General features: G+C 59.1%; 2 protein-coding genes across 4 annotated transcripts; one reads left to right on the forward strand and one right to left on the reverse strand.

Moving 5' to 3' along the window:
* Window positions 1-1969: 1969 nt before the first annotated feature.
* TSR2 (TSR2 ribosome maturation factor) lies at window positions 1970-4884 on the reverse strand. Of its 2 annotated transcripts, none has more exons than XM_054812294.1 (5): window positions 4766-4884; window positions 4026-4116; window positions 3843-3934; window positions 2878-3120; window positions 1970-2377 (listed from the first exon to the last, which is right to left on the reverse strand). In XM_054812294.1, the coding sequence occupies exons 1-5, from the start codon at window positions 4808-4810 to the stop codon at window positions 2309-2311; spliced, it is 540 nt and encodes a 179-aa protein (XP_054668269.1). In that variant the 5' UTR covers window positions 4811-4884; the 3' UTR covers window positions 1970-2308. The 2 variants fall into 2 exon arrangements, with proteins under 2 accessions (XP_054668269.1, XP_054668268.1); XM_054812293.1 differs by having other exon boundaries at window positions 2138-2377; window positions 4026-4118; window positions 4732-4868.
* Window positions 4885-6055: 1171 nt separating this feature from the next.
* Window positions 6056-23092, forward strand: WNK3 (WNK lysine deficient protein kinase 3). 2 transcript variants are annotated; one of them, XM_054812297.1, is made up of 21 exons: window positions 6056-7065; window positions 9150-9322; window positions 9402-9622; window positions 9699-9856; window positions 9951-10039; window positions 10120-10339; window positions 11253-11442; window positions 11516-11688; window positions 11762-13306; window positions 13385-13501; window positions 13604-13714; window positions 13813-13840; window positions 13928-14008; window positions 14104-14224; window positions 14273-14792; window positions 15575-15758; window positions 18796-18842; window positions 20081-20298; window positions 20392-20591; window positions 21221-21339; window positions 21490-23092. In XM_054812297.1, the coding sequence occupies exons 1-21, from the start codon at window positions 6697-6699 to the stop codon at window positions 21601-21603; spliced, it is 4998 nt and encodes a 1665-aa protein (XP_054668272.1). In that variant the 5' UTR covers window positions 6056-6696; the 3' UTR covers window positions 21604-23092. The 2 variants fall into 2 exon arrangements, with proteins under 2 accessions (XP_054668272.1, XP_054668271.1); XM_054812296.1 differs by having other exon boundaries at window positions 14104-14792.
* Window positions 23093-23842: the final 750 nt, after the last annotated feature.

Here is a 23842-nt window from a genome sequence, read left to right on the forward strand (position 1 = left end):
CTATAGACCCCCCCCCCCCCAACTCCTATGGAATTCCTCCAACCCCTATAGAACCCCTCTATAGACCCCCCAAACCCCTACAGAACTGCCCCCACCCCCTATAGGATGCCCCCACCCCCTATAGAGCCCCCCAGCCCCTATGGAACTCCCCCAACCCCTATAGACACCCCCCCCCCAGACCCCCCAAACCCCTATTGGATCCCCCCCAGCCCCTATAAAACCCCCCCAGCCCCTACAGAACCCCCCCTATAGACCCCCCCCAAAACCCCTATAGACCCCCCCAACCCCTATAGAACCCCCCCCCCCATAGAACCGCCCCCCCCCCCCCCAGCCCCCTATAGCCCCCGGCCATACCTGGTGCAGCCGCCCCCCCAGCACCCCCTTCCAACGCCGCAGCAGGTTCCGGCCCTTCCCCAGTTGGGTAAGGGCGGGGGGCAGGGACCCCCCCAAAGCCTCCACCGCCCCCCCGTACCCCGACTTCAGCCCCCGCCAACGACTCCGCGCCCGGCGCCCCGCTTCGCCTGCAGGGACACGCCCACAAAGGGGGGGCGGGGCCTTGAGTAGCCACGCCCCCTCCTCAAAGCCCCGCCCCACTGATCCCCTCCCCCACCCCAAAACCGCCCTCTCCCCCCCCCCTTCGGGTTTGGGGTGGGGGAGGGGATGTGACACTCACGCGGGTCAGGGGGAGTTTGGGGGGGCCCCGGGTTCTCGATCACCCCCAGAAGAAGACGCAGAACCCGCAGCTGGGTCAGCAACAGCTTCTGCTTGCGACGGGTGTCCTGGGGAGGGGAAGGGGGGGGGCGGTTATGGGGTGCTATGGGGTACCAGAAAGTAGTTATGGGGTAGATGTGGGTGCTATGGGGTGCTGTGGGGCTGTTATGGGGCGCTGCGGGCACTTACGGGGTGCCAATTGGTAGTTTGGGGTGCTGCGGGGTACCATAGGGTAGTTACGGGGCAGTTATGGGGTGGCTGTGGGGCAGTTATGGGGTGCCATTGGGTAGAAATGGGTGCTGCGGGCACTTATGGGGCGCTATGGGGCAGTCATGAAGTGCTATGGGGTACCAGACAATAGTTATGGGGTAGATGTGGGTGCTATGGGGCAGTTATGGGTGCTATGGGGTGGCTGTGGGTGCCGTGGGGCAGCTGTGGGTGCCGTGGGTGCTGTGGGGCAGCCGTGGCTCTCACCACCAGATGCTCGACCAGGACGCGAGCCGGGACCTCGCCTTCCTCCTCCTCCAAGGCCAGGGCGGCCTCGAGTGCTTCCAGCGCCCTGGGGACACGCGGGGGGGGGGGGGGCAGGGACACGCGTGGGATCAAGGGGACGCTTCGGGGACCCCCGTGGGGATGAGACACACCCACCCCCCCAGAGACGCGTGGGGAGCCAGAGACCCTCAGTTGGGACACGGAAACCCCCCCCGGGGACCCTCATGAGGACCCGGGGATCCTCCAGGGACACGCGTGGGGAGCCGGGCGCACACCCCACCCGTAGGGACGGGAGGACTCCCTGGGGACCCCCGTGGGGACACGAAAACCCGCCCGGGGACCCCCCCCCCCCACGACGACCGGGGATCCTCCAGGGACACGCGTGAGGAGCCGGAGACCCCCGTGGGGACACAGAAACCCCCCCAGGGACACGCGTGGGGACGGGGGGACCCCCCCCGTGGGGACGGATCCAAGATGGCGGCTCCCCTCAGGAACCGGGGGGGCGTCGCGTGGCCCCTGAGGACCCCCCCGCGCATGCGCACTCTCTCACCCCCGCGCGCGCTCCAGCCGCCCCTCCGCCGCCATCGCCGTTGCTTCTTCCCGCGCTCCCGCCTCGCCCCGCCCACCCCGGCAAAAACCACCAATCACAACCCGCTCCCGCCCACCCACTCCTTAACACCCACCCCTTCCGGCGCGCCGGCAACCAATCACCGAACAGCACCGCCCCATCGGTGAGGAAAGACCAATCGCCTCATGCGGGATGGAAACCCCGCCCACCCGTTGCCGTGGAGACGTTAGGGAGACGCCATTTTGGAAGGGGAGGAGCGTGGACGCCGCCATTTTGGGAGGGGCCGGGGGTACTGGGACATACTGGGCTGAACTGGGAGGGGCCTCGATGGGGCTGTAGAGCCTCTATAGGGGGGTCCGTCCCCCCCCCCCCGCAAAAAAACCATTTCACCTCTTTCCACCACGCCCCAAATCGGGGGGGGGGGCCCTTTATTGCCCCCCATGACCCCGCCCGCGAGTTGTGGGGCAGGGTGGGGGAGGGGCGACCCCCAAGTTGGGGGGGCAGGGTGGGGGAGGGGCGTCACCCCTCCCCCCTCCCTCATCGGCGCCGCCTCCGCACCAGGGTCCAGCCGTCGGGGGGGGCAGGGGGTGTCCCGCACTCCATCGCCTGGAAGGGGGGAGGTTGGGGATGACATCATCAGTGCCATGCCCCTCTTTTGGTGACATCATCAGTGCCCCACCCCATGGGGGTTGTGTGTGTGTGTGTCCCCCCTTTAAATTTGGTGACGTCATTGCTGCCCTCCCCATCGTGGGGCCCCGCCCCAAGTCGGTGACATCATCAGGGCGTGGCCCCCCCACCCCACATCATCATCCCCCATTTGCTGACCCCTCCCCTCAAGTCAATGACATCACCACTTATCCCCCCCCCCCCCGTGAATCCCCGGGGTGCCGCCCCCATTCAACGACATCATCAATACCACCACCCCCTAAATTCGATGACATCACCACTGCCCCACCCAACCCCCAAGGGACTCCTGGGGGGGGGGCGGGGTCTCCCCCGCGATTCAATGACATCATCGCGGCCCGCATCCCCGGTGTCCTCCCCTCGGTGAAGTGACATCACCAGCGCCCCGCCCCTTTCCATGACGTCATCGCCCCGCCCCTCACCTCTTCCTCCTCCTCACTGCTCTCCTCCTCCTCCTCCTGGCTGGGCGTGGCCGGGTGGGCGTGGCCGGACTCCAGGTGGGCGTGGCCAGACTCCAGGTGGGCGGGGCCATCCCCGGGGTGGGCGGCGGCCAGGGCAGCGCGGAGGGCGGGGCCTCGTCGAGCCAGAGCCCCCAGCGCCGCCCCCACCCCCCCCACGTCCCCCCGGCTGGCGCGGGAGAACAGCAAGAGCAGCTCCCGGCTCACCTGTGGCACGCGCTTACTGGGATATACTGGGAGGGGACTGGGATATACTGGGAGGGCACTGGGAGGGGACTGGGATACACTGGGAGAGGACTGGGGGTACTGGGATATACTGGGAGGGCCCGGGAGGCACTGGGGGGGACTGGGAGGGCACTGGGATATACTAGGAGGGACTGGGAGGCTACTGGGAGGGCACTGGGATATACTGGGATGGACTGGGAGGCTACTGGGATACACTGGGAGAGGACTGGGGGTACTGGGATATACTCGGAGGGACTGGGAGGCACTGGGGGGGACTGGGAGGGCACTGGGATATACTGGGAGGGGACTGGGAGAGCACTGGGATATACTGAGAGAGGACTGGGGGGCACTGGGATATACTGGGAGGGGACTGGGAGAGCACTGGGATATACTGGGAGGGGACTAGGATATACTAGGAGGGACTGGGAGGACTGGGGGGGACTGGGAGGGCACTGGAATATACTGGGAGGGATTGGGAGGCTACTGGAGGGGACTGGGAGGCAGTGGGAGGGGACTGGGCAGGGACTGGGATATACTGGGAGGGACTGGGTTGTACTGGGAGCCACTGGAGGGCACCAGCCCTTCTAGAAGCTGCTCCGGGGAGCCTGGGGGAGCAACTGGGCTGTACTGGGGGTGACTGGGGGGGTGGGCTGGGAGGCTACTGGGGGCTTACTGGTTCATACTGGTTTATACTGGGAGCCCACCTGCCGCAGGCTGCCGTCCTCCACCACGGTGTCGAACTCGTTGTCCATGACCTCGGCCAGGAACTCCTCCACCTCCTCCTCCCCCAGCTCCGCTGGATTTTTTTTGGGGGGGGGGGGGTTACCCCTCCCCCCACCCTGAGGCGTGGGGGAGGGGCAGGGGTTGGGGGAGGGGCGGGGCCTCACCATTTTGGGTGAAAAATTCCTGGAGGGCTCCGGCCAACCAAGCGGCTTTTTCGGGTCCTTGGGGCCCCCCGAAACCGTGAGCCAGCGCCAGCTTTTGGGGGAGGGGGGGAGGGGTGTGTCGCACAACCCCTCCCCCACCCCAGTGGCCGCTTTGACCCCTCCCCCCCCCCCCGCGTTTCCCCTCCCCCCACCCCTTCAGGTCTCACTGGGGGATCCCAAAGTGTTGTGGCCCCTCCCCCCCCACAGTGTCCCCCCTCCCCCCCTTATCACCCCCCCAGGAGTTGCCCCTCCCCCCCTCGGTGTTCCCCCTCCCCCACACCCCCTCCCCCACCACTCCTCCCTCCCCCCCCGGTCCCCCCCTTTACCCCCTCCCCTCCCCCCACCCCAGCCCCCCCTCCCCCTCTTCTCGCCCTCCCTCCCCCTCCCCCCACTCCCCCCTCCCCCCCACCCCCTCCCCCAGACCCTCTCCCCCACCACCACCACTCCCCCCTCCCCCCCCTCCCCAGCCCCCCCTCCCCCCCTTCCCGCCCTCCCTCCCCCTCCCCCCACTCCCTCCCTCCCCCACCCCCTCCCCTCCCCCCTTTCCCCCCTCCCCAGCCCCCCTCCCCCCCCTTCTCGCCCTCCCTCCCCCTCCCCCCACTCCCCCCTCCCCCCCCCCCCCCCCCCCACCCCACCCCCCCCACCTCGCGCCCCCCCACCCCCCCCAGCAGCGCGGCCCAGCCGCCCAGCACCGCCCGCACCCCCTGAGCGAACAGGCCCCTCTCGTCCACCCCGGGCGCCGCCATCTTGACGTTGACGCAGCCCCCTCCTAAGCGAGCGCCGAGTTACCGATCGCAGCCGAGCGCCGAGCGCTCGGGCGTTTGGTGGGCGGGGCCAAAGGAGGGGGCGGGGCTTAAAGCGGAGGCCGGCGCGTACTACAGTTCCCGTCGGGCCCCGCGCGGCGGCGGTCACGTGACGCAGGTGAGCGGGAGGGGCGGGGGGAGGGAGGGAGGGAGGGGAGCGGGCCCTATAGGGGCTATAGGGGCTATAGGGGGGGGCCGGGGGGGGGTATAGGGGGTATGGGGGGGGGTGTAGAGGGGCCGTGGGCGGGGGGGGGGGTGGTGTGGGGCGCGCGGGAGCCATAGGGGAGCGTGGGGGGGCAGAGGGGCTGTGGGGAGGTATGGGGGCTATAGGGGGTGGGGGGGTATACGGGGGCTGTAGGGGGTCCGGAGGGGCGCGCGGGGGCTGGGGGGGGATGAGGGGGCTATAGGGGATATGGGGATGTCCGGGATCTATAGGGGATACGGGGGGATGCGGGGGCTATGGGGGATACGGGATGTATGGGATCTATAGGGGATACGGGGGGATACGGGGATGTACAGGATCTATAGGGGATGCGGGGGCTGTAGGGGATACGGGGATGTACAGGATCTATAGGGGATATGGGGGCATACAGGGGCTATAGGGGATACGGGGATGTACAGGATCTATAGGGGATACAGGGGGATACGGGGATGTACAGGATCTATAGGGGATATGGGGGCATACAGGGGCTATAGGGGATACAGGGATGTACAGGATCTATAGGGGATATGGGGGTATACGGGGGCTATAGGGGCGTGGGGGGGCTATAGGGGCACACGGCAGGTATAGGGGATGTGGGAGCATATGGGGGCTATAGGGCTGCAGGGGACCTATGGGGGATGTGGGGCACGCGGGGGCTATAGGGGGTGTGTGTGGGATGTACAGTGGCTATAGGGGGTGTGGGGGGATCTATAGGGGCTATAGGGGGTGTGGGATGTACAGGGGCTATAGGGGGTGTGGGGGGATCTATAGGGGCTATAGGGGGTGTGGGGGATCTATAGGGGCTATAGGGGGTGTGGGGCATACGGCGTCTATAGGGGATGTGGGGGTACAGAGGGTCTATAGGGGGGACACGGGGGCTATAGGGGGTGGCTACTGGTTGGGGCTGGGCGTCCACCGCGCCTATAGGATCTATAGGGGGTGGGGTACAGGATGGGGGGGCGGAGCTACACCTATAGATCCCACAGCGAGCGGGCGGGGCCTGGGGTACCTATAGAATCTATAGGGGAGGGGGAGGCCACCTGCCCCCGAGAATTCCTCTCTCCAGAGGCGGCTCAAATTTTGGGGACCCCTCCTTAATTAAACCCCTCCCCCTTAATTAATCAACCCCTCCCCAATTAATTAACCCCTCCCCTAATTAATCAACATCTCCCCAATTAATCAACCCTTCCCCCAATTAATCAACCCTTCCCCCATTAATCAACTCCCCTCCCAATTAATCAACCCTTCCCCCAATTAATCAACCCCTCCCCATTAATTAACCCCTCCCCTAATTAATCAACCCCATCCCAATGAACCCCTCTCCCAATTAACCCTCCCCAATTAATTAACCCCCTCCCCTAATTAATCAACCCCTCTCCCAATTAATCAACCCCTCTCCCAATTAATTAACCCCTCCCCTAATTAATTAACTCCCCCAATCAATTACCCCCCCCACTTAACGAAGCCTCTTTATTTCCCCAACAGGTCCCCCCATAAGGGGGGGGGTGACCCCAAAATCGAGGTGACACCCCCCCCACCCGCACCCACCCTATAGATCTATAGGGTCCCTCGGGTTAATTTGGGGGGGGGAAGCACCACAATATTTCAAGGGGGAGGGACGACAACAATGGCCGCCGATTTGGGGGACCCCCCTGCCCCCCCGAAACGTTTCTTCCGGAAGAGCGTGGAACTGTTGGAGGACGAAGATCGGGGCTCACCGAGCGACGGGGGGGACCCCGAATTTCGCGGCGAACTCGATTTTCGGAACGCTCTCCAATTTCGGGGCGACTCGAAATATCGGGGGGACCCGAAATATCGGGGGGGCGTCGGAGGAAGGGAAGAGGTAGAAGAAGAAGCGGAGATGAAGGCGGTGGCCACCTCGCCGGGCGGAAGGTTCCTCAAATTTGACATCGAGTTGGGGCGCGGAGCCTTCAAAACCGTCTTCAAGGGCTTCGACACCGATACCTGGGTGGAGGTGGCGTGGTGCGAGCTGCAGGTGAACCCCAAAAATCGGGTTTGGGGGGGGCTTCGTTGAGGGGCGGGGTCGTTAAGAGGGTTTAAGATGGCGGAGGGGGGCGGCGGTGGGGTTGGTGGGGCGCGAAGTCGAAGGTTGGGGGGGGTCAAAGTCAACGACGCCTCAAAATTCAGCATGGATGTTGTGGTTGACCCATCGAATTCATCTTGAAGGTCTTCCCCAAGTCAATGACACCTCAAAATCTATCATGAATTCTATGATTGACCCCCCGAAATCCATCTCGAACCCTTCGCAAAGTCAACGACACCCCAAAATTCATCATGGATCCTACGGTCGGCCCCTCAAATCCAGCTTGAAGCTCTTCCTCAACTCAACGACACCCCAAAAATCATCATGGATCCTACGGTTGACCCATCAAATCCATCTTGAAATTCTTCCCAAAGTCAATGACACCCCAAAATCCATCATGAATCCTATGGTTGATCCCTCATATCCATCTTGAAGTTCTTCCCTAAGTCAATGACACCCCAAAAATCATCATGGACCCTACGGTTGACCCCTCAAATCCATCTTGAATGTCTTCCCAAAGTCAGCAATACCCCAAAAATTCATCATGAATCCTGTGGTTGGTCCATCAAATCCATCTTGAAGCTCTTCCAATGTCAATGACACCCCAAAACCCATCATGAACCCTATCATTGACCCCCATAAAACCATCTCAAACCCTTCACAAAGTCAATGACACCCCAAAACCCATCATGAACCCTATCATTGACCCCCATAAAACCATCTCAAACCCTTCACAAAGTCAATGACACCCCAAAAATCATCATAGACCCTACAGTTGACCCCTCAAATCCATCCTGAAGCTCTTCCAAAGTCAATGACACCCCAAAATTCATTACGAACCCTATCATTGACCCCTCAAATCCATCACGAAGCCTTCCCCAAGTCAATGACACCCCAAAAATCATCATGAACCCTACAGTTGGCCCCTCAAATTCATGGAAGATCCCCCCCAAAAACAAATGACCCCCCAAAATTCATCACAAACCTTACAGTTGGCCCCTAAAATCCATCTTGAACCCTTCCCAAAGTCAATGACACCCCAAAATCCATCATGAACCCTATCATTGACCCCTCAAATCCATCTTGAACCCTTCCAAAAGTCAGACACCTCAAAATTCACCACAAACCCTGCAGTTGCCCCCCCAAACTCATCTTGACCCCCTTACAAAGCCAATGACCCCCCCCCCCCAAATTCATCATGGATCCTACGGTTGGTCCCTCAAGTCTATCTTGACCCCCTTCCAAACTCAATGACACCCCAAAAATCATCATGGACCCTATCATTGGTCCCTCAAACTCATCTTTACCCCCTTCCAAACTCAATGACACCCCAAAAATCATCATGGACCCTACGTTTGGCCCATTAAATCCGTCTTGAAGTTCTTCCCCAGTCACTGACACCCCCAAAATCATCTTAGACCCTATAATTGGCCCCTGAAACTCATCTTGACCCCCTTTGCAGAGTCAGTGACACCCCAAAATCCATCATGAACCCTACGGTTGGCCCCTCAAATCCATCTTGAACCTTTCCAAAAATCAATGACACCCCAAAATTCACCACGAACCCTGCAGTTGCTCCCCCAAACTCATCTTAACCCCCTTCCAAAGCCAATGACCCCCCCAAATTCATCATGGATCCTACAGTTGGTCCCTCAAGTCCATCTTGACCCCCTTCCAAACTCAGTGACACCCCAAAATTCATCATGAACCCTATCATTGACCCCCCCAAACTCATCTTGACCTCCTTCCAAAGCCAACGACCCCCCAAAATTCACCACGAACCCTACATTTGCCCCTTCCGACCCCTCAAAATTTCCTCGTCCCAAGCGGCCGGTGAACCTTGGCAGCTCCTACAGTTGGGCACGAGGCCACGGCTAATTAATTACAGCGTCTCTTAACGAGCTCCAAACGATCCGCAGGGAATTGAGAGAGCTTTTAGACACGGCGGGATGAGGTTTGCCAGTGAAGGAGACGGACGACGATGATGATTTATGAATTTTGGGGTGCGGTTGACGTCGTTTCTCGCTCCCCTCCAGGACCGGAAGTTGACCAAGGTGGAGCAACAACGGTTCAAGGAAGAAGCGGAGATGTTGAAGGGGTTGCAGCACCCCAATATCGTCCGTTTCTACGACTCTTGGGAATCCACGGTCAAGGGCAAGAAGTGCATCGTCCTCGTCACCGAACTGATGACATCAGGCACCCTCAAAACGTGAGCGACGGGCATTTCGTGGCGGGCGAGGGGACGTCGCGCGGGGGATAACGGCAATCGGGTTCTTCTCGTCTCACAGGTATCTCAAGAGGTTCAAGGTGATGAAACCCAAGGTGTTACGGAGTTGGTGCCGACAGATTTTGAAGGGTCTTCACTTTCTCCACACCCGTACGCCACCCATCATCCACCGGGACCTCAAATGCGACAATATCTTCATCACCGGTCCCACCGGTTCCGTCAAAATCGGCGATTTGGGCTTGGCCACCCTCATGAGGACCTCTTTTGCCAAGAGCGTCATCGGTAAGACCCCACCCGCCGCCGCGCCGAAACGCGGCCGTCAGTCGCCAGTTGTTGGCGTTCACCGTCCGTCTCGTAGGTACGCCGGAATTTATGGCGCCGGAGATGTACGAGGAACGTTACGATGAATCGGTGGACGTCTACGCCTTCGGGATGTGCATGTTGGAGATGGGAACCTCTGAGTATCCCTACTCCGAGTGCCAAAACGCCGCCCAGATCTACCGCAAAGTCACCAGCGTGGGTTCCCGATTCTTGCCGACGCCGCCCGATGCCCTCTACCGCCATGACGGCGGCAGCGGTGGAGTCACCGTTACGGTTCTTCTTCTCGTAGGGCATCAAACCGGCAAGTTTTGACAAGGTGACGGACCCGGAGGTGAAGGAGATCATCGAAGGTTGCATCCGGCAGAATAAAACGGAGAGGTGGGAGAAGCGAGGTGACGTTTGGGGACCCTCATCCCCGGTGACGATCTCGGTGTTGACCGCGTCCTCTCCCGTCGTAGGCTTTCCATCCGGGATCTTCTGAACCACGCTTTCTTCGCCGAAGACACCGGCCTACGCGTGGAGTTGGCGGAGGAGGACGCGGGTCTCGATTCCTCCTTGGCGCTTCGGTTATGGGTGGAGGACCCCAAAAAACTAAAGGGGAAGCACAAGGACAACGAAGCCATCGAGTTTAGCTTCAATCTGGAGGCCGATGTCCCCGAGGAGGTGGCCTACGAGATGGTGAGCGGCGCCGGGGTCCAGGGGTGGTGGCGTTTGGGCGAGGACCCCAAAACCCCTCTGGGCGTGGCCCCTCCAAATTTCCCGAGGTCAACGAACCTCTAAATTTGCCATGAATCCTATGGTTGGCCCCCAAAATTCTTCTGGAACCTCTAAATTTGCCATGAATCCTATGGTTGGCCCCAAAAATTCTTCTGGAACCTCTTCCAAAGTCAATGACACCCCAAAATTCATCCATGAACCCTATGGTTGGTCCCTCAAACTCATCTTGAACCTGTTCCAAAGTCAACAGTCCTCCAAATTCACCTTTGAACCCTACAGCTGGTCCCTCAAACTCTTCCGGAACTCCTTCCAAAGTCAATGACACCCCAAAATTCATCCATGAACCCTATGGTTGGCTCCTCAAACTCATCAATGAGCCCTTCCAAAGCCAATAAACCTTTGAACCCAACAGTTGGTCCCTCAAACTCATCTTGAACCCCTTCCAAAGCCAACGACTCCCCAAAATTCACCCATAAACCCTACGGTCGGTCCCTCGAATTCATGTTGAACCCCTTCCAAAGCCAATGACACCCCAAAATTCATCCATGAATCCTGTGGTTGGCCCCTCAAACTCATCTTGAACGTCTTCGGAAGTCAGTGATCCCCTAAATTCCTCCATGAACCCTACGGTTGGCCACTCGAACTCATCTTGAACCTGTTCCAAAGTCAACAGTCCTCCAAATTCACCCTTGAGCCCTACAGTTGGTCCCTCAAACTCATCTTGACCCCCTTCCAAAGCCAAGAATCCCCCAAATTTACCCTTGAACCCTGTGGGTTGGCCACTCAAATTGATCTTAAACCCTTCCAAAGCCAACGGTTCTCCAAGTTCACCACCACCTGCTCCCCACGGACACCCCCTGTCTCCCCCAACCAGGTGAAATCCGGCTTCTTCCACGAGAGCGACTCCAAAGCCGTCGCCAAATCCATCCGGGATCGTTTGACGTTGGTGAGGAAGACGAGGGAGAAGAAGCAAGCGGAAGGTCGGGGGCTCCCCGAAAATGAAGACACTGAGGTGGACCAACATGTCCGACAGCAGCTGCTCCGGCAACAACCCCCCACCACTGGTGAGACCCCCAACTTCCACCCCATGGCTGGTGGCCCTCCAAAATTTGCTCACCCTTGGTTGCTCCTCAACAGCCGATGGACTCTTGGAGAATGGTCCCATCTCAGATGCCACCGGCACCCACGGTCTCACCGGGGCACCCGAACCTGCACCGCAGCTCCTTGGGTGCTACCAAGGAGGGTCACCAGGACCACCCCAAGATGGAGTGTCCCCAACTTGTGGCTGTAATGTCCCCTTGCAGGTGCCGGTGAGTCCCGGTGACGCTGGGTTGGGTTGGGGATGGTGGGACCACCTCCCACCGCAACACCTTGATCCAACAGGTCCCCTACGGGGCAGAGGGGACATCAACGGATGTCACCGGAGGTGCCACCACGGTGGTGCTGGAGCTACCTGGTGTTGACGGAGAGCTGGGGGTCGGTGTGACGCAGAGCCGGGGGATGTCATCGGTGGTGGTGGCACGGCTGCAGCCAGCTCCTGGGGCGCCGGGTCCGGTGATGACATCGGCGGTGCACGGCGTGCAGCCAGCTCCGGGGATGCCACCGGCTCCGGGGATGCCACCACCAGCTTCAGGACTGCCACCACCAGCCCCAGGGATGCCACCACCAGCTCCTGGGATGCCACCAGCCCTTGGGATGCCGCCACCAACTGGGATGCCACCACCAGCTCCTGGGATGCCACCAGCCCTTGGGATGCCACCACCAACCGGAATGCCACCAGCCCCAGGGATGCCACCACCTATGGCGATGCCACCAGCCCAGGGGATGCCCCCGGCTCCGGGGATGCCACCAGCTCCAGGGTTGCCACCACAGCTGGTGCCCACCATGCAGCCACCGGCTCCGGGGATGCCACCAGCTCCAGGGATGCCACCAACTGTGGCCATGGCCCCAGCCACAGGGATGCCACCAGCTCCAGGGATGCCACCAGCCATGGGGATGCCACCACTGTCTGGGATGCCACCAGCTCCAGGGATGGCACCAACCATAGGGATGCCACCAGCTCCAGGGATGCCACCAACCATGGGGATGCCACCTCCATCTGGGATGCCACCAGCCATGGAGATGCCACCAGCCATGGAGATGCCACCACCGTCTGGGTTGCCACCACCACCTGGGATTCCACCAGCCATGGAGATGCCACCAACTGTGGGGATGCCACCTCCATCCGGGATGCCACCAACCATGGGGTTGCCACTAACCATGGGGATGCCACCAGCTGTGGGGATGCCACCTCCATCTGGGGTGCCACCAGCCATGGAGATGCCACCAGCCCAAGGGATGCCACTAACCATGGGGATGCCACCTCCATCTGGGGTGCCACCTCCATCTGGGGTGCCACCAGCCATGGAGATGCCACCAGCCCAAGGGATGCCACTAACCATGGGGATGCCACCTCCATCTGGGGTGCCACCTCCATCTGGGGTGCCACCAGCCATGGAGATGCCACCAGCCCAAGGGATGCCACCAACCATGGGGATGCCACCTCCATCTGGGGTGCCACCAGCCATGGAGATGCCACCAGCCCAAGGGATGCCACCAGCCATGGGGTTGCCACCAGCCATGGAGATGCCACCAGCCCAAGGGATGCCACCACCATCTGGGATGCCACCAATCATGGGGATGCCACCAACCCCAGGGATGCCACCAGTCCCCACCCTACCAGCGTGTCCCCCACCCGAAGACCCATCCCCTCACCCCGATCCGCCGCCATCCTCCACCAACCCCCCAGATCCGGTGGCCTTCCTCCGCGTCCCCGAGACCACCACCGTCCCCGAACCTCCCGGTGTCAAACCCGACCGCGTTCGGCAACGCCGAGCCTCCTGCCCCCGCCCGGAGAGGGTTCCTCGCTTCCAACTCACCGTCCTCCAGGTCGGTGGGGGACGTTTTGGGGGGGACACACGTGAGGGATATGGTGACACCCCACAATTTGTGTCCCCAACCCCGTAGGTCTCTTCCCCCGGGGACAACACGGTGGAATGTCAACTGGAGACGCATGACAGCAAGATGGTGACCTTCAAGTTTGACGCCGACGGAGACGCCCCTGAGGACATCGCTTGCTATATGGTGACCCCACCCCACCCCTGAACCCCAAAACTCCTCCCCTCCACCCCAAAAACCCCTCCCCCGATTAACGCAACCCCAAAATTGTCCCCGATCCCCTCGAAGGTTGAGGACAACTTCGTGCTGGAGGGCGAACGGGAGAAGTTCGTGGAGGAGCTGAAGGCCATCGTGGCGCAGGCGCGGGGGCTCCTCGGTGGCCTCCCCGTGGACCTCCAGGTGCCCCACCCCACCCCTGGCTCCACCCATCCCCCCACCCCTCACATGGACCTTTTGGGTTCGGCCCAGTTGACCCCCCCCAACGTGTCTCCCCGCAGGCAGGACCTTCTGAGCAGGCAGGAGGTGGTGAGTAGCGGGGGAGGGGAAGGGAGAGGGGACGCCGGTGTCCCCTCCCCCACCCTGACCACCCACCCCCCACCCCACCCTTACCAGGAGAAGTCGCCCCCCAATCGTCCCCCGTGGGTCGTTGGAGGTTTTGCATCAACCAGACCATCAGGAACCGTGAAGCCACCGGTGGGTCACCCTAGAGGGGACATGGGTGGGGTGGGGGACATACCAGTGTCCCCACCCCTGACCGCCATGGATTGGTGGGTGTCACCTTCTCACAGGTCCCGGGGGGCCCCCACCCAACCGGCAAGCTTTGGGAACATCCTGTGGTGGCCACGTGGTCCCAGATGTTGGTGGCCCTCAGGGACCAGGGATGGTTGTCACCGCACCCCAAGATCCAGATGGCCCTCAAGGACCAGGGATGGTTGTCACTGCACTCCAAGATCCAGGTGGCCCTCAAGGACCAGGGATGGTCATTACTGGAGCCTTGGAGCAGGATGGCCCTGGGGCACCGGAGATGTCCAAAGCCAGTGACCTGGGTGTCCCTGAAGGACAGGAGATGATTGTCCCCAAACCCCATGAACTGGACGTACCCAAGGGACCAGAGACAATTGTCCCCAAACCCCATGAGCTTGGTGTCCCTCAAGGACAGGAGATGATTGTCCCCAAGGCCAGTGACCTGGGTGTCCCCCAAGGACTCGAGATGATTGTCACCGGACCCCAAGACCCAGGTGTCCCCCAAGAACAGGGGACAATTGCCACCGGTGCTTGGGAGCAGGATGGACCCAGGGGACCCCAAGAGCTGGATGAACCTGTGGGACCAGAGATGATCGTCCCCAAACCCCAAGGCCTTGATGTCCCCCAAGGATCAGAGACCATCGTCCCCAAACCCCAAGAGCTGGACGTCCCCCGAGGACTGGAGACGACCGTCACCGGAGCTTGGGAGCAGGATGCACCCACGGGACCAGAGGTGATTGTCCCCAACCCCAAGACCATTATGGCCCCCAAGGACCAGCAACGACCATCCCCAAACCCCAAGACCTTCATGTTCCTCAAGGACTGGAGACAATTGTCCCCAACCCCCAGGCCTTGGTGTCCCTCAAACCCCAAGACTTTGGTGTCCCTCAAAGACCATTGATGACTGTCCCCAACCCAAGACCTTGGTGTCCCTCAAACCCCAGTCCCCAGACCTTGGTGTAGCTCAAACCCCAAGATCCTGATGTCCCTCAAAGACCACTAATGACTGTCCCCACCCCAAGCCTTTCATGTCCCTCAAACCTCAAGACCTTGGTGTCCCTCAAACCCCTGATGTCCCTCAAAGACTGCCAATGACCATCCCCAAGACCTTGACGTCCCTCAAAGACCCCAAATGACCATCTCCAACCCAAAACCTTGATGTCCCTCAAACCCCAAGCCCTCGATGTCCCTCAAAGACCCCCGATGACCATCCCCAAGCCCTTGCCGTCCCTCAAAGACCATCGATGACCATCCCCAACCCAAAACCTTGGTGTCCCTCACACCCCAAGACCTTGGTGTCCGTCAAACCCCAAACCCCAAGCCCTTGACGTCCCTCAAAGCCCCCCGATGACCATCCCCAAGCCCTTGCCGTCCCTCAAAGACCATCAAAGACCATCCCCAACCCAAAACCTTGGTGCCCCTCAACCCCCCGATGTCCCTCAAAGACCCCCGTTGACCATCCCCACCCCCTTCCTTTTTCGGGGTGCCCCCCTCACCCCACCCCCATTTCCGCAGCCCCCCGCGCCGCCGAGGACCTGGGGCCGTCCCACCGCCGCGGGTGGGGGCTACTTCGCGCTGGGCTTCACCTGCCCGCGCCTGAAGAACCCCGTCAGCAGGAAGACCTGGGGCCGCAAGATCAAGAGCTGGGCCCGGCGCCTCCGCCAGCCCCCCCCCAGCGCAGGGGGACCCCCCCGGGAAGGTAGGGGGTGGCCCCTATATATCCCATATGTACCCCACATCCGTATCTTCATATATACCCCCATATATGCCCCCATATATACCCCCCATATATCCCCCCGTATATACCCCCATATATACCCCCCATATATACCCCCATATATACCCCCATATATCCCCCCTATACATACCCCCATATATCCCCCCATATATCCCCCCCATATATCCCCCCCATATATCCCCCCATATATCCCCCCATATATCCCCCCATATATCCCCCCATATATCCCCCCATATATACCCCCATATACCCCCATATATCCCCCCATATATCCCCCCATATATCCCCCCATATATCCCCCCATATACCCCCATATATCCCCCCATATATCCCCCCCTATATACCCCATATATACCTCCCCATATATCCCCCCATATATCCCCCCATATATACCCCCCTTATATACCCCCATATATCCCCCCATATATCCCCCCATATATACCCCCATATACCCCCATATATCCCCCCATATATCCCCCCCTATATACCCCATATATACCTCCCCATATATCCCCCCATATATCCCCCCATATATACCCCCCTTATATACCCCCCCATATCCCCCCATATATCCCCCCATATATACCCCCATATATACCCCCCATATATACCCCCCATATATCGCCCCATATATACCCCCATATATACCCCCCATATATACCCCCCATATATCCCCCCCATATATCCCCCCATATATCCCCCCCATATATACCCCCCCTTATATACCCCCCCATATACCCCCCTTATATACCCCCCATATACCCCCCCATATATCCCCCCATATATACCCCCCATATATCCCCCCCATATATCTCCCCATATATCCCCCCATATATACCCCCATATATACCCTCATATATCCCCCCCATATATACCCCCCTTATATACCCCCTTATATACCCCCCATATATACCCCCCATATATACCCAATATACCCCCCATATACACCCCAATATATACCCCATATATACCCCCATATATACCCCCCATATATACTCTCCTGTATATAGCTCCCATATATACCTTCCCATATATGCCCCCATATATACCCCTGCATATATACCCTCCATATATACCTTCCCATATGTGCCCCCATGTATACCCCCATATATACCTTCCCATATGTGCCCCCATGTATACCCCCATATATACCCCCCATATATACCTTCCCATATATGTCCTCATATATATCTTTGCATATATACCCCCGTATATACCTTCTCTGTGTAGGTGCTATATATATTTCCTTATATATGCTCGCCCACATATAACGCCTATATATATTCCTATTTATCTGATCTGTCATATATGGTGCCCATATATACCCTTCCATATATGCTCTCCTATGCTCCCATATATACCCCCGTATATACCCTCCCATATATAGCCCACGTGTATGCTACTGCATATATACCACTGTACATATCCACCCATACATATTTTCCATATATACATCATCATATATGTCCCCATTTATAGTCTCCTATATATTTCCTCATATATATTTTCTTGTATATAATCCACATATATACGCTCCCATACATGCTCCTATGCGTATCCACCCATATATCTCATATATATGTCCCTATATATAGCCCCATATACACTCTCATTTATAGTTCCCCATACATATCCCCATATATACCCTCCCCTATATACCCCCGATATACCCCACCATATATACTCTCCCATATATAGCCCCCATACGACCCCCTATTTATCCCCCCATATATAGCACCCCATACGTTCCCATCTCTGTCTATACCACCGTATACCCCCCTCCCCATATGTGCCCCGATTGATACCCCTCCTCTTACCCCCCTTTACTCTCCCCATACATATCCCCTATACATCATCTATACATATCCCCCAATGTATGCCCCACTCCATATATACTACCCATATAGCTCTCACAGAACTTCCCCCTATATATTTATTGCCATATACTTTTTCTATATGCTGCTCCTCTAGGTACTTCTCTCTATATAACCCTATATAGCACTTTTCTATATCCCTCACCCTATATTCTTCTCTATACTCTTCTCCTATATACCTTTTTCCACGTACCCCTATATATATATGCTTGTTTACTATACATCTTTTTCTATACGCTTGTATACATTTCTCTAGTATATGTTCATGTTTGTATGTATTTCCATACGTGCTTTTCCCGTACGTACGTCACATACCTGCCCTCTACATATCATTCCCTGTACCTGTATGTACCCCTCCCCTATATATCCTTCCCCATATATATCTCCCCGTATACCCCTATATACCCCTATACGCCACATATACCCCCATATGTCCCCTATATGTTCTCTATACCCCATACACCCCTATATACCCCTATATGTTCTCTATACCCCATACACCCCTATATACCCCTATATGTCCCCTATATGTTCTCTATACCCCCACACACCCCTATATCCCCCCATATGTCCCCTATATGTCCTCTATACCCCTATACACCCCTATATACCCCCATACACCCCTATATCCCCCAATACACCTCCACATACCCCCTATACTCCTATGTATCCCCTATACACCCCTACGTACCCCCATATATTCTCTATACACCCCCTATATAACCCCTATATGTCTTGTATACCCCATACACCTCTCTATACTCCTATATACCCCCTATATCCCTCCTATATGTTCTCTATATCCCCATACACCCCTATAGCCCCCTATATACTCCCTATACTCCTATGTATTCTCTATACACCCCTATATACCCCCTATATCCCCCCATATGTCCCCTATATGTTTTCTATACCCCCATACACCCCTATAGCCCCCCTATATGTCCCTTATATGTTCTCTACACCCCCATACACCCCTATAGCCCCCCTATATGTCCCCTATATGTTCCCTATACCCCCCTATATCCCCCCTATATCCCCCCATATGTCCCCTATATGTTCCCTATACCCCCCCTATAGCCCCCTATAGCCCCATACCCCCCATTTACCCCCCTGTCCCGCAGGGGAGGCGCAGGAACTCGGGGACCCCCCCCGGCGGGGGAGCTGCCAGGTGGGTCTGGGGGGGCCCAGGGGACCCCAAAATACCCTCAGGGACCCCAAAACTGCCCCGGGGACCCCAAAACCACCCCCGGGGACCCCAAAACTGCCCTGGGGACCCCAAAATACCCTCAGGGACCCCAAAACCACCCCCGGGGACCCCAAAATACCCCCGGGGACCCCAAAACCACCCCCGGGGGACCCCAAAACTCACCCTGGGACCCCCAAAACCACCCCCAGGGACCCCAAAACCACCCCCGGGGACCCCAAAATATCCCCAGGGACCCCAAAATACCCTCAGGGACCCCCAAAACTGCCCCAGGGACCCCAAAATACCCCCAGGGACCCCAAAACCACCCCCCGGGATCCAAAAACTGCCCCCGGGACCCCCAAAATGCCCCCAGGGACCCCAAAAATTACCCTGGGACCCCCAAAACTCCCCTCTGGGACCCCTAAGTTACCCCCAGGGACCCCAAAACTGCCCCAGGGACCCCAAAACTGACCCTGGGACTCCTCAAACTCCCCTCTGGGACCCCAAAACTGCCCCAGGGACCCCCAAAATCACCCCCGGGACCCCAAGAATGACCCTGGGACCCCCAAAACTCCCTCCAGGGACCCCAAAACTGCCCTAGGGACCCCCCAAACTCCCCTCTGGGACCCCAAAACTGCCCCAGGGACCCCCAAATTTACCCTGGGACCCCAAAACTCCCCCTCTGGGACCCCAAAACTGAATCTGGGACCCCGAAAACACCCCCAGGGACCCCCAAAACTCCCCCTGGGACCCCAACACTGACCCCAGGGCCCCCCAGAATGCCCCAGGGACCCCAAAACTGCCCCTGGGACCCCCAAAACTCCCCCCAGGGACCTCAAAACTGCCCCTGGGACCCCCAAAATTACCCTGGGACCCCCAAAACTGCCCCTGGGACCCCAAAACTCCCCCCGGGACCCCAACACTGACCCCAGGGCCCCCCAAAATGCCCCCAGGGACCCCAAAACTGCCCCTGGGACCCCCAAAACTCCCCCCAGGGACCTCAAAACTGCCCCTGGGACCCCCAAAATTACCCTGGGACCCCCCAAACTGCCCCTGGGACCCCAAAACTCCCCCCGGGACCCCAACACTGACCCCAGGGCCCCCCAAAATGCCCCCAGGGACCCCAAAACTGCCCCTGGGACCCCCAAATTCCCCCCAACCCCCCCCCCATTCTCACCCCTCACCCTATATCCCCCCCCCCCAACCTCCCCACCCCGCAGCCTCTAACGAACCCCGAATCGACTGATCCCCCCGAAACCGATTGGGGGGAACCCAGTTCGGAAAGCGAAAGCGGGGGGGTCAAGGGGGGACCCCCCCATCCCCCAGGAGCCCCCCCTCGCCCCCCGGGTTCCCCATCGTCCCCCACGAGCAGCGACGACGCGGAGACGGACCCCGAAAACGAAGATTTACGGGTGGAATTACGAAGGCTCCGGGAAAAGTAAATTTGAGGGGGGGTCACGGGGAGAGTTTGGGGTACCCCAATATTGGGGTACTCCCCCCGAACCCCTAAACCCCCCCCCCCAAAAAAAAGGCACATTCGGGAGGTGGTGACGCTACGGGCGCAGCAGGACGAGGAGCTGCGGGAGCTGCACGGGCGTCTCCGAGCCCTGAAAGAAGCTCGAGGGGGACCCCAAAAATTTGGGGGAGCCCCCCCGGGAGATTCTGGGGGATCCCCGAGAAGGATGAGGGGGGGCAAGGGAAGAGGACGGGGAAAGGGAGCGGCCGTGACAGGTTTGGAGGGGGGGGGGGGGGGAAGGGGGGGTTTTGGGGTGCAGGGAGGGGTTTGGGGGGAAATGGGGGGGTTTGGGGGAAATGGGGGGTTTTGGGGTGCAGGGAGGGGTTTTGGGGTGAAATGGGGGGTTTGGGGGTGAAATGGTGGGGTTTGGGGGAAATGGGGGGTTTTGGGGTGCAGGGAGGGGTTTTGGGGGGAAATGGGGGTTTTGGGGTGAAATGGGGGGCTTGGGGTGCAGGGAGGGGTTTGGGGGTGAAATGGGGGGGTTTGGGGGGAATGGGGGGTTTTGGGGTGCAGGGAGGGGGTTTGGGGTGAAATGTGGAGGTTTTGGGGTGAAATGGGGGAGTTTTGGGGGGAAACGGGGGATTTTGAGGGGAAATAGGGAGGGTTTGGGGTGTAAGGGGGGTTTGGGGGGAAATGGGGCATTTTGGGGGTGAAATATGGGGGGTTGAGGCTGAAAGGGGGGTTTTGGGGTGCAGGGGGGGTTTGGGGTGAAATGGGGTTTTTTTTTTGGGGTGCAATAGGGAGCTTTGCTGTACGCTGGAGGGATTCGGGGCGCTCCCCCTTCTCCAACCCCCCCAATCCTGGCTGGCCCCCCCCCAAAACCCCTTTCCCCTTCCCCCTACAGGCCCACCAACCCCCCAGGTCCCCCCAAAACCCCCCCCAGCCCCCCAAAAAAAGGGACTTTTCACCGACGACCTGCACCGGTTGGTGGACGAGTGGGTGCAGGATACGACCCGAGCCCAGGTAATTTTTGGGGTTTTTTTTTCTCCCGAACCCCCATTTTTTTGGGGTGCTGGGAGGGGGGGAGCTGTGCACCCCTACACCCCTTTTTTGAGGTGCTGGGGGGGGTTCCCCAATACCTAAACCCCCCTTTTTTTCCCCCAAATCCCACAGGGAACCTCGTCGTGGGTGACAGCCCGGATGACCCCCCAAAAATGGGGGGGACCCCCCAAAAAAACAGCCTCCATGGGGGGAGGGGCTCCCCCCTTCCCGCCAGGGGCTGAGTGAAGTGGGAGGTCCCCCCCCGGTCCCCTAAAACCGCTGCTCTCCCCCTCCCAAAATCCCCTCGTTTCACCCCAAAATCTCACTCCCAAGGGGTGAACCCCCATTTTTCAGCCCCTAAATTGCCTCGTTTTACCCCAAAACCACTTTTGGGAGGGGGGGGCACTCCCCCTTTTTTTGTGCCTCCCCCCTGTGAGATGAACCCACTTTTTTCAGACCCAAAATCGCCCGGTTTCACCCCAAAAACTCCCCTATTTTGGCCCCTCCCTTCCCCACGAGGTCACCCCAATTTTCAGCCCCCAAATCGCCTGATTTCACCCCAAAACATTGTTGGGGCCCTTTCCCTCCCCTCATGGGGTCACCCCAAATTCGGCCCCCAAATCCCCTCATTTCACCCCAAAACCCTGGGGTTTTGCCCCTCCCCCCATGGCTCACCCCACTTTTTGGCCCCAAAATCGCCACTTTTTACCCCAAACCCCCTTTTTCGGGCCTATCGCCCTTTTACGGGCCCTCCCAGTGAGGTCACCCCAATTTTTAGCCCCTAAACGGCCTCGTTTCACCCCAAAACTCCATCGCTTGACTCCCACCCCTCATTTTTCCCCAAATCCTCTTTTTTTCCCCAAAAAAACAACCGGGAGCCCCAAAACCACCGTATTTCACCCCAAAATCCCCCCCAGCGTGGGCCTGGGAATTCCCCTTCGTGCAGCCCTGGCAAAACTGGCCGTACTGGTGTTACTGGTGACCACCCACCCCCCCCCATACTGGTCGTACTGGTGCGACTGCCCCTCCCCCCACTTCGCCCCTCCCCCCCCTCATTTTTGGGTCATTTCTTTGTGTTTTCCGCCCGTTTACTTCACCCCTTCGCCAACCAGCGAAGTTTTGAGGTGAATTCCCGGGGGTTCGGGTTTGGGGCGGTGTGTGGTTTATTTTGGGAGTGAAAATTGTTAAAAAGTGCGAACCCCCCCCCCGAAAATTAAAAAAAAAAAATATAAAATAAAATAAAAGCGTGGCGGGGTGGGTTGCCACTCCCAAGATGGCCGCCGCGCTGAGCCTGCCCCTGCCAAGATGGCGGCGCCCTCCTCAAAATGGCCGCGCCCTCCTCAAAATGGCGGCACCTCCCCCCAATTGCACCGCCTATGGGGAGGAGTGAAGGGAGCGTGCCCTTCTCAAGATGGCGGCCACGACCTTCTCAAGATGGCGTAACCACCCGGTCAAAATGGCGCCTCGGCCCCGCCCTCTCCCTCCCCGTTTCCGCGTTTGAATAAAACTTTATCGGGTGGCCGGTAGCCGGGCAGGAGCCTCGGCGGCGGCGGTGGAACCGGGGCCGGGTCGGGAACGGGTTGCGGTAACCGGAAGGTGGTGGTAGATCGATGGGAAGAAGCCTCGGGCCTGGCCGGTGAGGCCTGAGGCCTAATCGGAAGGTGGCGGTGGGAGACGCGTAGGCCTCGCGGGGCGCCTGGGGCCTTGTAGGCCTCAAGGTGGTGGTGGGGGGGGAACGGCCCCTATAGATCTCTGAGGAGGGGGGTGAGGACCCTATAGAGCCGGGGGAAGGGGGGGAGGAGGCCCTATAGGCCCTTTAAGGGGACCCGGGGCCCTGTAGGCGCTTAAGAGTTCTATAGGCCCCTTTTTTTTTTAGGGGGGAGGGTGTCTCAGGGCCCTATAGGCCTTTGGGGGGGGCTCCCAGGGACCTATACAACAGAGGAGAGCCTATAGACTTCTAGGGGGGTGTCCTGGGGAGCTATAGGCTCTTTTGGGGGTGTCCCAGAGCCCTATAGGCCTTTGAGGGGGTCCCAGGGCCCTATAGAGCAGGGGAGAGCCTATAGGATATTTGGGGGGGGGGGTCCTAGAGACCTATAGAGCAGCAGAGACCCTATAGGATCTTTTTTGGGGGGTCCCAGGGCCCTATAGAGCAGGAGAGAGCCTATAGGATATTTGGGGGGGGGGTGTCCTAGAGACCTATAGAGCAGCAGAGACCCTATAGGACCTTTTTGGGGGTCCCGGGGACCTATAGAGCAGAGAAGACCTTATAGGATTTTTTTGGGGGGGGGGGTCCCAGGGTCCTATAGATCAGGGGAGAGCCTATAGGATCTTTTCTGGAGGGTCTCAGGGACCTATAGAGCAGGGGAAACCCTATAGAAGCTCTTGGGAGGGTCCCAGGGACCTATAGATCTGGGTGTTGTGGCTCCTATAGGGAGCCTCAGCTGTCGTTGTCGTCCCCCCCCCGGGGGCAGAGAACGTATAGGGA

The sequence above is a fragment of the Grus americana genome, unplaced genomic scaffold, assembly GCF_028858705.1.
Source record: "Grus americana isolate bGruAme1 unplaced genomic scaffold, bGruAme1.mat scaffold_801, whole genome shotgun sequence".
NCBI lineage: Eukaryota > Metazoa > Chordata > Aves > Gruiformes > Gruidae > Grus > Grus americana.